We start from the raw sequence: 16,561 nt of genomic DNA, 5'->3' as shown, positions 1-16,561 counted from the left end.
GCCAGTTGGTTATAATGTCAGGCTGCTGCAATGTAGATAGATGCAGGCTCCACTAGATGGCAGTAGAGTGGACGCAGACCTGCACCCAAACAGAGCAGGATTGCAATGCAGCAGCCAGACTACCATAGGTGGCAGCAGATTAGTCAAACAGGCCAAGTCAAGCAACACACTGTAGCTCAACACAAAGCAGAAAAAACAAACTCAGGGTCAGAGGCAAGCCGAGAAGGTCAGTAACGGTCAGTAGCGGATAAGACGAAAGACAGAAGCAGGTTAGGATACAAGCCAAGTCAGAACCGGGAGGTCAATACACTAAAGGGGAACACTGAGTCAAAATGGGAATGGGGAAAACAGACACACGGGTTCATACAGCAAACTCAGGAGGACAAATCAGAGCAATCAGAGTCAGCTATAGCGGCCCTAGGCAATACTATAACCGACATAGCCTGCAGGACGCTGCTGCGATAAATAGCAAACCTGAACCAAAACTGAGTCTGAGAAAGGTTAACCCCTTCATGATCAGACCAGGAAAAAGGGAAAACAGGACTCCAACCCTGGTCTGGATCATGACAATTGATTTAATTTAGATTTCTCTTTTGTTAATTAATTAATTTTGCATTTTGATAATTGATAAAACTAAACTTTTATGACTTCTATTTTTGAAAATATTACAAGTGCAAAAATATATTTTCCACCAATTTGGTGCTGTAACTAGAGTTGAGCGACTTTGGTTGGATCGGGTTTCATGAAACAAAATTTGTTTCAGATGAAACTGGTCCAACTAGGGCAAAAAAAGTCAGAGTTTCGTCTGAAACCCGACCCCAATGCAAGTCAATGGGAAATAAAAGTCGGCATTGAGCCGATGACATTCATCCACTCAATGCCGACTTTTATTCCCCATTGACTTGCATTGGGGTCGGGTTTCGGATGAAACTCCGACTATTTTTGCCCTAGTCGGACCAGTTTCAAATTTTGCTTCATGAAACCCGATCCGACCAAAGTCGCTCAACTCTAGCTGTAACATGATTTAGATATAAAACATGATATTCAAAAAGAACCTTCCAATGCGTGAAGTCTGTCCTGGGGATATGATATGCACATGGCTAGGCTAGGACTGGTGCAGAGAAGAACAGGAGAATCACCTGGAGGGCCACCTTCATGTTTTATGAGCAGCAGTTGGCACAATAGACTTGATTCACTATGTACAGACAAAGTCAGCATCTTGTCATTCATTTTTTCATTGTATTTTATATATATAAACATAGGTCAATTTTTCATTGATGGTAATGTTAAATTGGCATGTAGCTGAATAGTGGGCCCCCAGAATCAATGTTACTAATGGATCCTTGGCTCCACAGGTGTCGGTGGCCCAGGGCAGTCACAGACTACTGATGTGGCCACTTGAACAGGGTTCTGCAAATGAAGCTCTATTGAGAAGAAATTGTTGTAGATTTAAAGATCGCAGATTTGAATCACTTCACCAGTGTTTAGATGTATTTTTATTAGGATTGAATAGGATAAACTGATGGCAAACAACTTTTTTTAAATATCTGGTATGAAAACTGGTGAAAAGAAAAATTGAAGTATTTGCCCAAAGCAAATGAATTCCATGTCTCATCGTAAAGGCCCTTTGTAAAAGGAAATCAGTGATTTGTTTGGTTGCCAGATGCAATTATTCCTCTTTTTTATTGCACCAATATTGATACTTTTCCTCTTGTTTATTGAAATGATTGTAGTTGGTTTTTCTACATTCATTCGTTCACATGAGGGTGGTCTTAACTTTTTCAGTTATTGAAAAAAATTGGCTTAGTATTGCTGTTGATGCTTCATGTTGATGAATACCATGTCATATTAGTCAAGGTATTTGGCAATAGCATCTATTCTAGTATGCCTTTTTGCTAAACAAAGAATATTAAGTAAGACCGACTGGCATAACTTGTATGATGATTATCAACCTGTTTTTTATTTATCATTTTTGGAGAAGATTTCTCCTGGACCACTATGTACTTGCTATGATGAAGGATGTTTTAAAAAAAAGAATTGTTCCCTTAAATCACCGAACCCTTTCTGCATCTTAATTTTATATCATAATAAATTTCTTCAGGGCATTGGCAGGTCTCAGGCAACATCTGTTTATATTTGCCTTGTTCCTTGCAGTATGTGTCTCCAATGGGAAAACATACTCCCACGGAGAGTCTTGGCACCCTAGCTTGCGAGCCTTCGGAGTGGTGGAATGTGTGCTGTGTACATGCAACTTCACGAAACAAGAGTGCAAGAAAATTAGCTGCCCAGAGAAATACCCTTGTAAATATCCTCAGAAAATAGATGGAAAGTGCTGTAAGGTGTGTCCAGGTAAGTCAAGAAGTGGTAAGCCAAAAAGAACAGTAGTGGTCAATTAATAATGCAATAAACAGTGGTTGGTTTACAGTTTCTAAGGCCAAAATTAGAAGTGGAACAATCAGAGGAAATGTATAATAGAAACGCATCACCACTTTTTTTCATCACCTCCTGGTTTTGGCTTACAAATACTGATGTAAATTACTGACCAAATACTGAACGTGTGAACATGGCCCTACTATAATAAGTTATAATGTAGTGGCAAGCTAAAGTCTTCATCCATGTAACCTTACATGCCTTGGCATGTAATCAATGAGGTTATCAATGGATGTCTGAGGAATATTCTGACATGTTGAATGCACTTCGGTAAATTGTCAAGATCCTCTGCTGGCTGCTCATTGTGCTATTACTGACCAATCACATCCTAGATGTGCTCAATGGGAGACAAGTACAGAGACGCTGCAAGCCATGATAGCTCATTTAGGCCTGGTGTTGTTTGGTTGATAAATGGCTCCTGGGAGACTTTGAGAAATGGCTGCATCACTGGTTTCATGATTGATTCATTCAGTATTGTTAATTGGACATCACTTGCCAAGCTTAATGCATCAAATAGTGTCTGAACAAACCATCACAAACAATTTTCATGAGATTGGGTTACGAGCAATAAGTATTCCATTGACCACATTCCTCATCAAAGGCTATCATGGTGCAAAACAATATGAAAATCAAGAATGGAATGGAAATCTATTCTCTTCAGCAAATAGTCCAATTTTCTTTTGGTTGCATAGTGAGGATGGTGTGGAGACTTGGGCAATGCCATAAAAAGGCCTTCACGAGTTAATCTCACAATGGTCCTACTCCCTGATTTATGGTGTTGGGGGCATAATATTTAATAGCTGTGTAGTAGGGTGACCGGCTGGGGGGGTGATCCTCTTACCGCCGCGAACAGACTGAGACGGAGACTGAAGTGCGTCCAACAGGTCCTCTTTATTGGCCATCCTCTTGACGACTGCAGCAACATACAGCAGCAGCTAGACACTCTCTGCACACAGGCCGGGTACCTTCGATTCCTTCTTACTTCTGTATGACGACCCTCGCGGCTCTTTCACTGCAGCTGCCGTAGGCCTACCAGTACAGCGCTTCGCCTGCCCGAGTCCATCTTGTGGTACCCCCAGGCTCTCTCCGTCTACGGCTTCTCTTGTCAGGGCCACCCCCTGACTGTCTCAGATGTCAGTCCCTTCTGGAGCTTCACCACTGTACTTCTCTTCCTACGGTCTACTCTTCTCCTCAGCTCCTCTCCCTGGACTGACCGCTTCTAGAACTCTCTACCTGCTTTTTATCCCCCTCCTAGAGGATTCCTCCCAGAGTTCCTGTAACCCTGCCCCCCATGACTGTGCGGTTTCGTAGCCATAAGCTGATGTTAAGTCAATTTCTCACAACTCTCTCTACTCCCATCTTGTGGCCAAACTGTAGTACTACACCCATCTCTCCTATCTCCAGCTGTCTCCCATCTATAAATGCAACAGTCCACCTAAAGCACACTATACCATTACCTTCCCACTGCAGACAGGTCCATACGTCAGTCCACCTCCCCTACACCTGGACCCCTCTTTTCTTCATTCCAGGTACATTAACAGCGTACATTGATTTGATTGGGGAACTATTGGCACCGCCATTTCTCTGAAGTGCTGCTTGTTCTACTGTGAGCAGCCTGCGTGGCCTAAATGTCTTTCAGCGTCTCCGGACTTGTCTCCTGTTAAGCACATCTGGGACGTCATAGGTCAACAATTTCAAAGGGAGCTGCCGGCAGCAAATCTTGATGATTTGCCCAAGTGCATTCATACCCTGTTTCCCCGTAAATAGGGCGCCCCCCGAAAGTAAGGCATGCTAGATGGAGCACTGTGCCTTCTAATATAAGGCACCCCCCGAAAATAAGGCATACCTTGTTCTGTGCATGGGGCATGCAGTTGTGTCTCACTCCCGCTGTCCCCGCTGTCCGGTGCCCTCCGGTGCCCGCCACTGCAGCCGCGCTGTTCACAGGAGTTAATCACAGCCTCGGAGCTGTGTGCCGATCTCCACCCATGAGCCCTGCGCCAATCACAGCGCAGAAACCATGGGCCAGCTGACGTCATCCATAGCCTCTGATTGTTCCTGGGCTGTGATTGGCCCAGGGCTCCTGTGCTCTGATTTGCCCAGGGCTCCTGCACCACCAAAGCACTGAAAGCAGCACCACGGAGGAAACCAGTAAGAAAGTGAAAGTGTGTCTGTGTCTGTGTATGGGTGTGTGTGTGTCTGTGTATGGGTGTGTGTGTGTGTCTGTGTGTGTGTGTACGGTACACACATGGGAGGCTGCAGTGGGATACTGTGATAATGGGAGGCTGCAGTGGGATACCGGGATGATGGGAGGCTGCAGTGGGTTGATGTGGGCTGATGGGAGGCTGCAATACTGTACTGTAGAATGATGGGGGCTGTAATGGAATGATGGGGGTGCTGTATTGGGGACTGTAAAGGGATGATGAGGGCTGCAATGGGATGATGGGAATATTTGGGGCTGCAAAATGATGATGGGGCTGCTACGGTAAAGGAACTGCTGTGGGTGATTGTTACGGTAGCGGTACAGTGTCCAGAAAGTGTGTGGGAGCCATTTTAGAGCCCTTATGTTTTGTGGCCCTGTGTGGGAGTCAAGCAATTACAGTACCGTACCGTAGTGTGTTACTTTGATTTGTTGTCTGCTTTTCTGCTAAACGGTCTATATGTCTGACTACTGGTTTTACGCTACAGAACGTTTCTTATGTAAGGGTACAGCACACTGGAATGTTTCTCATGAAAATAAGACACCCCCCCCGAAAATAAGGCATGGTGCAACTTTCGGAGCAAAAATTAATATAAGACGGTGTCTTATTTTTGGGGAAACAGGGTAGTGGCAGGACATTCCTCAGACAACTATTACTAACCTGATTGATAGCAGCCAAGGCCTGTGTTTACTGCATATAGTACCGATACTCAGATACTCAATACTGAATAAATTGAGACGTTTTGAAAATGTTGGTTCCTTTTATTCATTATTTGCATATCATTATCTATTGATCCTGTGACTTCCAAAATTCATCAACTTTTCATTGTTAATGTTCTTATTTTTAATTTTGTGAAGTGTTTAACTACTGTATTTTCACTTATTGTCACCTAATGTCATCTTAGGGCTTCTGTAGTATAGCCAATTAGTCACCATCCTGAACTACAAGTAGTATCTGAGCATGGACAATCATTAAAGGGAACCTGTCACCTGTTTTGGCCGCTATAAAATGCAACCCTTGCCTTTCAGGGCTTATCTACAGCATTCTATAATGCTGTAGATAAGCCCCCGATCCGATCTGCAAGATAAGAAAAAAGTTTTATTATACTCACCCGGGGGGCGGTCTAGTCCGATGGTTATCGCAGGTCCGGGTCCGGCGCCTCCCATCTTCTTGCGATGCCGCCCTCCTGCTTGTTTCATCGCTTCCGGTATCGAACTTCTGCGCAGGCGTACTTTGAGGGCAGAGCAAAGTACTGCAGTGTGCTGGCAGTGGGCCTTTCTGACCTTTCCTGGCACCTGCGCACTGCAGTACTTTGGTCTTGTCACGCTGCTGCTATGCAGGTAGATGAAAGCTCCACTAGATGGCAATAGAGTGGAGGGAGGACTGCACACAGCAAGAGCAGACCTGTAGTGCAGGAGCGAGGCTACCAACAGATGGCAGCAGGATAGTCAAACAAGTCGGGTCAATATTAGTCTGTAGCGCAGTACCAAAGGAATAAAGAAAGACAGAGTCAGAACCAAGCCAAATGAGTCAGTACCAGTCAGGAGCAGAAATGCCAAAGACAAGAGACAAATAGCAGGTCAGGGTCCAAGCCAAGTCAAATACCAGAGAGTCCAAAGCATGAAAGGGGGAACACAGAGTCGGGATGGGAAGAGGGGAACAAAATAGACACGGGTAAAGTCAGCAACAGCAAACGGACAAATCAGGGTATACACGGCGTCAGCTACTCACGCCATAGGAAGAAACTATAACTGACACCGCCTGCAGGATGCAGTGAAGAGAAATAGCCTGCCTGGCGTCAGAACAAGGCAGAGAAAAGTTAACCCTTAACTTGATCAGACCGGGAAAGGAAGACAGGATACAAAACCTGGCCTGGATCATGACAGGTCTGCCCTCAACGGGTCGGATTGGGGGCTTATCTACAGCATTATAGAATGCTGTAGATAAGCCCTGAAAGGCAGTGGCCACATCTTATAGTGGCCAAAACAGGTGACAGATTTGCTTTAATCTACACCGAGCCAGTCTAATGCTCTTTACTATCACTACATAATTACTATAGTTGAACGGCCAGTATATATCTGTCATTATAACATCCTACCCAAAAAGTATTAATACACTGGCGGACACAGACCAAAAAGGACCCCTGTGCAAGAACAGTATATGGGCCCTTAAGGCTGTGTGCCCATGTAGCGTTTTTTAAGCGTTTCTGCAGCGCTTTTAGACAAGCGATTCTGCTACAGAAACGCTTAAGAAAAGCATCCAATTGATTTTTAATGAAAAACGCACATGTGCCAATGGTGCGTTTTTAACCGCTGCGGAAACGCTTAGCGGTTAAAAACGCAGCATGTTCATTAATTTTGCGGAATCGCACGCGATTCCGCGTACCATCAATTATATGGGCAAAAACGCTTGACAAACGCTTAAAAAAGCGCGTCAAAAAACGCATGCGTTTTCCCAGGAGCAGGGTGTGCGAATCTGCTCAGGTTTATTCTGCTTCAGAATCGCTACGTGGGCACATAGCAGTCCAAGAGCTCATCATAATGCAAAATTTCACCTGCTTTTCAGGTGGAAATGGGCCCCCTTACATCTTGAGCCCCTGTGCGGCTGAACAGATTGCACCAATGATATGTCCGCCCCTGGTGTAATGTACTAAGAGGGAGCACTACTGCAGAGAAAGAGTCTATATTTCTTCTCTTCCTTCCTGATAGTGAGCGGGCCCAGTCAATCCTTTACAAACCTTAAGAATCCTTGGAGATGATGCATTTCCAATAGCCAATTGAGAAGTGTGATGAGCAGCCTTTGGCTTGTTGCAGATTGTATATACTAAAATGTACAAATCGTACTGTAAAAACCAACACATAGTGCTCGAAGCCTCTTCAGTTTACACAAAACATACCGCTAATGTATGTAAAGGCTGTGGAATTAATGAAACTATAGAAATGAGTAAAATAAATAACTAAATCACTTCTTTATTTTTTAAGACTTAACCCTTTATTTTTCAGAAATTCAGTGGTGCAGAAATACTGCACAACAGTTAGCTGTAGATATCGTATTAATGTACATTCTAATTCAATATTTTGGATAAATTGTAGCTTATTTGGCTACAGAGAATGTCAAATTCTTGATGACTTTCCATGGGTCAGCTAGAATCCATGCCAAGATTTTGTGCTAATATAAAGGAATTATCTTTCTTCTATTATCATCCATTGGCACGTTATACTACTTTCATGTGGACCCAAGATTGACACTGGTTACTGAGGTCACAAAATTTTGTCCATAAAAAGCAGCTCACTAATGGCTTTCAATTATCCCTAGTCATATAATTCTATATAAAATAATTGTACATGTGTATTTTTAGTTGTCTTGACTTTGCAATAACAAAAAGCAATAAAAAAAACTCCTGTTTGTATGAAATAGTCCATTTTCTGCAGCTTCCGAAATGATACTATGCAATGCTACTCTAGCACCTGATAACTATATTTGACCATTACTATATATTTGTAGATTATGCAATTCGAGATAAAGGGAACCTGTCGCTTTGAATAATGCCGGAGTCACACTTGCGAGAAATATGGACAAGTGCTATGCGAATTAGGGGGACTTAGCCCATATGCTGTGCAGATGTTCCTGTATACAATTCAGGCTACTTGCTTGTGGCGTTCAGTATACGCTGTTCCTGCTTGGATTTTGCATCCTGCCACTATGTGTTGGATGGTTTCTGAGGTTTCTTTGCATAGTCTGCACCTTGGGTCTTGTGTTGTAGATTCCTGCTTCTATGGATCTGGTACTTAGTGCTTGCTCTTGTGCAGCTATAATTAGTGCCTCTATGCTGTCTCGAAGTCCAGCTTTCTCCAGCCATTGGTAGGATTTCTCCATGTCAGCCACCTCCATTGTCTGTTGATGGTACATCCTATGCAGCGTCTTGTCTTGCCATGGTGCTTCATGTTCCTGTTCTTCCATCCAGATTTGTTGTTGGTGCTGCCTTAGGCATTCTCTCAGCATCCCATCTTTTTTGCCATTTTTCTGATGTGTTCCTGGATACTCCTTGTTTCATTTGTGATGATGGCTTGGATGCTTATTAAGCCTCGACCACCCTCCTTTCTGTTGGTATACAATCTTTGGGTGCTAGACTCAGGGTGGAGACCTCCATGCATTGTGAGGAGCTTTCGTGTCTTCACATCTGCAGCTTCCACCTCTTCTTTTGATCAGCACACTATGCCAGCAGGGTATCTGATAACAGGCAGGGCATATGTATTGATGGCACGGATATTGAGCTTCCCATTGAGCTGGCTCTTCAGGACCTGTCTTACCCTTTGATGGTATTTGGATGTTGATGCTTTCCTTGCCTCCTCATCATGGTTACCATATCCCTGTGGGATGCTGAGGTACTTGTAGCATGTCTGTGCATCTGATATGTGTTCTGCTGGTAATTCCAATCCATCAGTTTTGACTATTTTGCCCCTCTTTATTACCAACTGGCCGCACTTCTCCAGTCCGAAGGACATCCAGACATCTTCGCTGTAGATCCTTGTCAGGTGGATCAGTGAAATGCTGTCTCATTCGTTTTTCACATACCGCTTGATGTCATCCGTGTAGAGGAGGTGGCTGATGGTGCTTCCACTCTTGAACTTGTATCCATAGCCAGACTCTGTAATTATCTGACTGAGGGGGTTCAAGCTTATGCAGAACAGCAATGGGGACAGTGCATCACCTTGGTAAATGCCGCATTTGACGGTCACTTGTGCTAGTTGTCTTGAGTTCACTTTCAATGTTGTTCTCCTTAGCGCCATTGAGTTTCTGAGTTTCTGAGTTTCACATAACGAACGGAGAGCTTGCACAATAACCTCAAAGGACCCCGCAGGCGCACTCTCCTCTGCCCTATTGTCAGCAGAGCATTAAACAGCACTGTGCAAGGGCATTGCGAAGTCATTTGAATGAGGCTACAGCACAGGCGCAAGATTTCGGTTCGCCATTCACATCACTCACAACTATGCGCTTGCACATTGCTATTTTATGCTCTGTTCACAGTAGGGCAGAGCAGAGTGCGTCTGCGTGGTCCTGTGAGGCTACTGCACAGGTGAGTGCTCTAGGTTTACTATGTGGATGACGCATCATATCAATCAAAGCAGGAGGACACGATTAGGAGTAGAGAGGAGAAACGTACGCCGCAGCAAAGACGCCTATCGGACCGGACCACTCTTATTTACATACAGCGTGGGAGCATATCAAATGGGGGCATACAGGGGGAGTCAGGAGCTGACAGACTCATTTGTGGAATGCAGCACAGGAGCAGTTAAAGGTTAAAGGTGGTGGCATTTGTTCATAGGCTCAAAAACTGGTGACAGGTTCCCTTTAATATTGTTTTGAGAGCACTTCTAAGCTAACTTACTTAGTTGTGGAAATCTTTGATAAGTATTCGTTTGTCTGTTTATTATAACAGAGGAAATCGCAGACCCCCAGTCAGGAGACAAAGACTACCTATGTGAGGACACCATCCCTGTCTTTGAGTCTGTGTTGCTGGAGGAAGGAGAAACAATCAGGAAAATAGCAGTGGTGATAGAAGAGCCGCCTGTGGCAGAAATTCACGTGTGGATAATCCAGAAAGGTAATGAGTGACTAAGACATTTGGAAACTGCCCTTTCGGGATACAGCATTCATAGCCAACCATGACAAGACACAATTGCTCCATTCCATCTAAACACAATGAACCCTTGTATTTGGTAGGTGTTCTGCGCCAGTTTTACAGAGAAAAAATGTCTAAGGACGAATTTGAAGACCAGCAGGAATTTAAGCAGATAACACGGACAACAGCAAGTAAGTTAGCAAATGAAATAATGCTTGAAGCTTAAAAAGCTAAATATTTTTGGTATATGCATTTACATGCATGTATCAATTTTCTAACATTTACATCTAGTGTAAGTTTAGACATTGCAGAATAATATATAACATCAGATTTGCTGAAGATTTTCTGCAAATTTCACCTTATTCACCACTGTGGAAATTTGACAGTTCCACAGCAATTTCTTAAATCTGCTATGAACAATTTCAGAATAAAATCACTTTTTTGTAAGTTGAAGGTCCATAAATAACTGAAATACAAATATTACAAAAGTTAAATGATTATAAAGCTTAGGATTAGTTGCTAAGGCTGGTAATTTTGTCAGCTACTGTTCGTAGTTAAAGCTTGCTGTCCCGTAGTGACTTGTCCTGTGTGACGCGACCCACAGGTCGGTAACTAAAACGACAAGACAAATAAGGGAACACAGGGGACACAGTTACAACGGTGGGCCCTATAATAGTGAATGGGGACGTGGAGACCTCCTGCACTCCCCTGAGGCAGTGTCCCTGAAAACTCCTAATGTTCCCTATACAGGCTCTTCACCTGTCGCCGACCAGGATACCTGAATCCCTCACTAGGCCTGCACCTATCCCTTACTAGGGAACTGGTTAGTGCGGACACTGGTCCCACCGCTGTACTAATATAACATTAGGAAAAACAACAAACAGGGAAAACACACAACTTAGCTTTGCTCTGCTGCAATTGCTCCTAGCAACAGAGTATGGCACCCGGATACAGCTTCCACCTGAATAGCTGATACACCAAAGCCCTGGATGAGCTGCAAAGCACTGCTCCCAATAGCTCCTCTCTCCTCCAAGGTTGGTCGGGGAATGAACAATATCATCAACAGTGATTCAGAGCACCTGACACCTTTTTATAGGAAGGAGGTGAGGGTTAACACCTGCTGGCTAATTTAACATGTAGTAACCCCAGCGGCCACCGGAGGCAAAACCCATTAGCAGCAACTAGGTTGTAATAGCCCCAGCGGCCACCGGGGGCAAAAACTAACATTAAACCAGAGGCTTGAAGAAAAAAAAGGTTATATGAGCCAGATCTACCATAATCCAAACATGGATTGTGACACTTGCCAAACACATAACTATAAGACGCACCGGACCATAAGACACACCTAGTTTTAGAGGAGGAAATTAGGAAAAAAAATTGAAGCAAAAAATGCAGTCAATTCTGTACTTATTATCGCCTATCCTGGTATGCATGGCCCCCCTCATCCCTATCCTGGTATGCATGGCTCCCTCATCCCTATCCTGGCCGGTATGATTGCTGTCATCCCTATCATGGTATGCCGGGCCCCCATCTCGACCTAGTATGCATGGCCCCATCCCTATTCTAGTATGCAGGGCCCCATCATTAACCTGGTATGATTGCCCCCATCCCGGTCATGGTATGCATGGTCCCATCTTTATCCTAGTATGAATGGCCACATCCTGGTCCTGGTATGCATGGTCCCATCCTTTCTTTATCCTGGCATGATTGGCCCCATCAGAAAACATTAAAAAAACAAACCATTACACACACCTTCCCTGCACGCCCTCGCAGCGTCCTGCTCCGATGCCAGCAACTGCTTAATGCTTGTAATCAGCGCATGGCAGGGATATCATGCACTGTTTGAAAACCAAAGGACAGCTGCCAGAATACTCAATGGTCTGCAGTGCAGGCTGGGACTGTGTGCGCGCAAAGCAGTAAGTATTCATTGCTCTCTAGCGTGCACAGTATCAGCCGGAGCCCTCCTGCTGCTGCCGGCGGTCAGGTGTGCCGGTACTTATGAGAGGTGAATATTCTATAATGAATGGAAGCAGAGATGGTGAAGTTCACATTCATTTTTTATTTTTAGAGTGGAACCTTGAGACCACGGTCCGGGGGGCTCCGAAGGGGGCATGACTAATGAGCCCCAGGTATCCGTAGTAAAGTCCCTCGAACAGGACCAGAATGGAATACCTGGGGGACACAGGTGCTACCTCCAGTTAGACCCCGGACACGTGGCAGCTGTCCCAGCAGGACAAATGGGTAACAGATATAACAGATCTGATGGAGCTGACCGGCAAACACCGGGTGTGCATGGTGAAACTGGCACAGATGAGGAAGGTCAGGTTCCGGGTAGATGATAGGAAGCTGGCTCCAGTAACCTTGACGCAGTCCTCGGGTTCGGATGGCGAATGGCGGAACGGGATGGCATTTAGATAGATACTGTTGTCGTCTGAGATAGTTGAACACAGATCACTGATACTCTGTGGAGAAAAACATTATGAGCAAGTGCAAATGGATTGCTAACACAGGGCAGACAGAACAGAGACTGAACCAGATGTAGTAAGAGTAGATACTCGTTGCTCCAGCACTCTTCCTATGGAGGAGCGGCCAGAAATAGTAATCAGTGCGCTGCTATTGTATAATTGCTATTTTCAAAAAATTTGCGCTGTCCCTTTAAGAGACCAGAGGGAAGCGTAGTCGCGTCCTAAGCACTCTCCCTGAAGGCCTGCTGGCAGCATGCCAGGAAGTGGGGGGGAGAGAAGCAACAGCAGGACGCTGAGAGACAGACAGAGCATGAGGATCCAGGCAGGGACCTCGCTGAGGTACAGGGGCAGCATGGAAAGCAGAAGCAGGTGAGGGACCAGAACAGGGAGCAGCACAAGAACCGGGTGCAGGGCCAGAACCAGGACAGGGTGTAGCATATTCATTTCTCTTAAGTATTTGCACACGTGACCGCTGGCAGCAGCAGGAGGGTTCTGGCTGACACTGTGCATGCTAGAGAGCAATGAATACTCACTGCTTTGTACCCCCACAGTCCTGGTGTGCACTGCAGAGCATTGAGTATTACAGCAGCTGTCCTTCAGCTTGCAAGCAGTGAATGACGTCCCTGCCATGCGCTGCTTACAAGCATTAAGCAGTTGCTGGCATGAAAACTGGATGCTGCAAGGGCACGCAGGGAAAGTAAGTGCAATGGTTTGTTTTTTTAATGTTTTCTGATGGGGCCAATCATACCAGGATAAGGAAAGGATGGGGCCATGCATACCAGGACAGGAATGGGGGCGAATCATGCCAGGATGCCATTAAAGAAAAATGAATATTCATTTCCCTCCACGCCCATGGGTGTGAAATGCAGTGAATATTCATTTCTCTTTAGCAGCGGGCACAGGAGTTAGCAGCAGCAGCCAGCTCCTGCCTCTGTGACTTGCTGCTCCGCCGAAACCACTCCCTTACCTCCCCACCACAGCCAGAGCCGATACATCCGGACTATAAGACGCACCCTCCATTTTCCTCAACATTTTTGGAGGAAAAAAGTGTCTTATAGTCCGAAAAATACGGTAGATATTGGCTGTACATACAGCAGTCTCTCCCGACTCCCTGTGACTCCCCCATACAATAAGTGCTCAGAACAGCCAAGTGTTCATGTATTTTCAGCGGAAAGAGAGAACACAACTTCCCTGAAAACTAAAATATCAAGTGATGACAATCCAACTGCCCAACCCTTTTATTTCCTAAACTTCGGGGAGAAGAGTTTGGAGACCATTAGACATCAGATGATCAGTGGTTCTACCTACTTCATTCAAAAGTGTATGGGATCTTACAGTGACATGTAAAAGTTTGGGCACCCCTGGTCAAAATTACTGTTATTGTGAACAGTTAAGCAAGTTGAAGATGAAATGGTCTCTAAAAGGCCTAAAGTTAAAGATCATAGAATCGTAGAATCGTAGAGTTGGAAGGGACCTCCTGGGCCATCTGGTCCAACCCCCTGCTCAAAGCAGGATTCGCTAAATCATCCCAGTCAGATGTCTGTCCAGCCTCTGTTTGAAGACTTCCATTGAAGGAGAACTCACCACTTCTCGTGGCAGCTTGTTCCACTCATTGATCACTCTAACTGTCAAAAAGTTTTTTCTAATATCTAATCTGTGTCTCCTCCCATTCCGTTTCATCCCATTGCTTCTAGTCTTTCCTTGTGCAAATGAGAATAAAGTTGATCCTTCTACAATGTGACAGCCCTTTAGATATTTGTAGACAGCTATTAAGTCTCCTCTCAGTCTTCTCTTTTGCAAACTAAACATTCCCAAATCCTGCAACCTTTCCTCATAAGACAGGGTTTGCAGGCCGGTCACCATTCTGGTCGCTCTTTTCTGAACTTGCTCCAGTTTGTTGATGTCTTTTTTAAAATGTGGTGCCCAAAACTGGACACAATATTCCAGATGAGGTCTGACCAAAGAGGAGTAGAGGGAAATAATGACTTCACGTGATCTAGACTGTATGGTTCTGTTAATACAGCCTAGAATTGCATTTGCCTTTTTTGCTGCTGCATCACACTGTTGACTCATATTCAGTCTGTGATCTATTAGTATACCCAAGTCTTTTTCACATGTGCTGTTGCTTAGCCCTATTCCTCCCATTCTGTATATGCTTTTTTCATTTTTATTGCCCAGATGTAGTACTTTGGATTTTTCCCTGTTAAAAATCATTCTGTTAGTTGCTGCCCACTTCTCCAGTTTATTTATATCTTTTTGAATCCTCTCTCTCTCTTCTCTAGTATTAGCTATCCCTCCTAGCTTTGTGTCATCAGCAAATTTAATCAGTTTACCCGCAATTCCTTCATCTAAATCATTGATAAAGATGTTGAACAATACAGGGCCCAGGACAGAGCCCTGTGGTACCCCACTTGAGACATTCTTCCAACTGGATGTGCAACCATTTACGACCACTCTTTGGGTCCGATCACTAAGCCAGTTATGAATCCACCTAACAGTTGCCTTGTCCATTCCATACTTAGTCATTTCTTCAATAAGGATTGTATGAGATACTTTGTCAAATGCTTTGCTGAAGTCAAGATATACTATATCTACAGCATTTCCTTGATCCACCCAATCAGTGATTCCGTCATAGAAGGAAATTAAGTTAGTCTGACATGACTTATTAGTTACAAACCCATGCTGACTCTGTTTAATCACTTCATTCTTATCCAGGTACTGACATACATGTTGTTTAATAATTTGTTCAAAGATCTTTCCTGGTATAGAAGTCAGACTCTCCGGCCTATAGTTGCCTGGGTCCTCCTTCTTCCCCTTTTTGAAGATAGGAACAACATTTGCTCTTCTCCAGTCTTCTGGGACTTCTCCTGTTCTCCAAGAATTTTCAAAGATTATGGAGAGGGTTCAAAAATTTCTTCTGCTATCTCCTTCAGTACTCTGGGGTGTAATTCATCTGGACCTGGAGACTTGAATTCATTTAGGTTAGCTAAGTGTTTCCTCACTATCTTTCTGTTTATAGATATCCTGGATTCTTCTATACCCTTAATAGGACAGTGAAGAACAGTTGATGTTACGTTTCCTTTCTGAGAGAAAACAGATGCAAAATAGGAATTTAAAAGTTCGGCCTTCTCAACATCCTGTCTTACCATTTCATCATTTTCATCCTGTAAAAATCCTATAGCATCTTTGACTTTTCTTTTACTTTTGACTTATCCCCAAAATCCTTTATTATTGCTTTTGACATCTCTTGCAAGCCTCAATTCATTTTCAGCTTTAGATAATCTGATTTGTGCCCTGCAGGTTCTGCAGACAGCATTATATTCTTCTTTAGATATGCCTCCCTCTTTCCATTTTATAAACATTTTTTTCTTCCTTTTTAGCATGTGCTTAAGTTCTGTGTTCATCCATCCTGGTTTCCTTAAATGCTTCCTATTCTTCCCTCTTTTCGGAATTGTTAACAATTGTGCTTTGAGAATTTCATTTTTCAAGATTTCCCATCCTTCCTGGACATTTTTGTCTTAAAGGATATCCAGCCATTGGATCCCTCCAATTCTCTTTCTGAATCCCTTAAAATCTGCCTTTCTGAAATCTAACCTTGACGTCTGTGTCTTCAAAGGTCTTCCTCTTCTATTTATCCAAAATTCTAAAATAGCATGGTCGCTACCTCCTAGGGTCCCAGCCACTTTTACCTCCTCAACCATTTCCTCCCTGTTTATAAGGATTAGATCCAAGGTAGCAGTTCCCCTTGTTTTCTCCCCTACCTTTTGGAAGATAAAGTTGTCAGCGAGAGAGGATAAGATTTTCCTTGACCTGTTAGTTTTGCCTGAGAGAGATTCCCAACAAAT

The 16,561-nt window shown here is 44.1% G+C and overlaps 1 protein-coding gene across 1 annotated transcript in view; it reads left to right on the top strand.

The window, feature by feature from the left end:
• The window catches only part of CHRDL1 (chordin like 1), a 195,430-nt gene that overhangs the window by 170,422 nt on the left and 8,447 nt on the right, over nucleotides 1–16,561 (top strand). The window contains exons 7-9 of the mRNA XM_073547654.1: nucleotides 2,155–2,349; nucleotides 10,069–10,233; nucleotides 10,353–10,442. Coding sequence (XP_073403755.1) covers nucleotides 2,155–2,349; nucleotides 10,069–10,233; nucleotides 10,353–10,442 — 450 coding nt within the window. The remainder of the gene's footprint in view (nucleotides 1–2,154; nucleotides 2,350–10,068; nucleotides 10,234–10,352; nucleotides 10,443–16,561) is intronic.

Source organism: Dendrobates tinctorius, unplaced genomic scaffold (assembly GCF_039654945.1).
Source record: "Dendrobates tinctorius isolate UK_male_01 unplaced genomic scaffold, ASM3965494v1 ptg000154l, whole genome shotgun sequence".
NCBI classification, from domain to species: Eukaryota; Metazoa; Chordata; class Amphibia; order Anura; family Dendrobatidae; genus Dendrobates; species Dendrobates tinctorius.
Note: the sequence above shows the minus strand (reverse complement) of the source record. Positions and strands in the feature narration are given on the sequence as shown.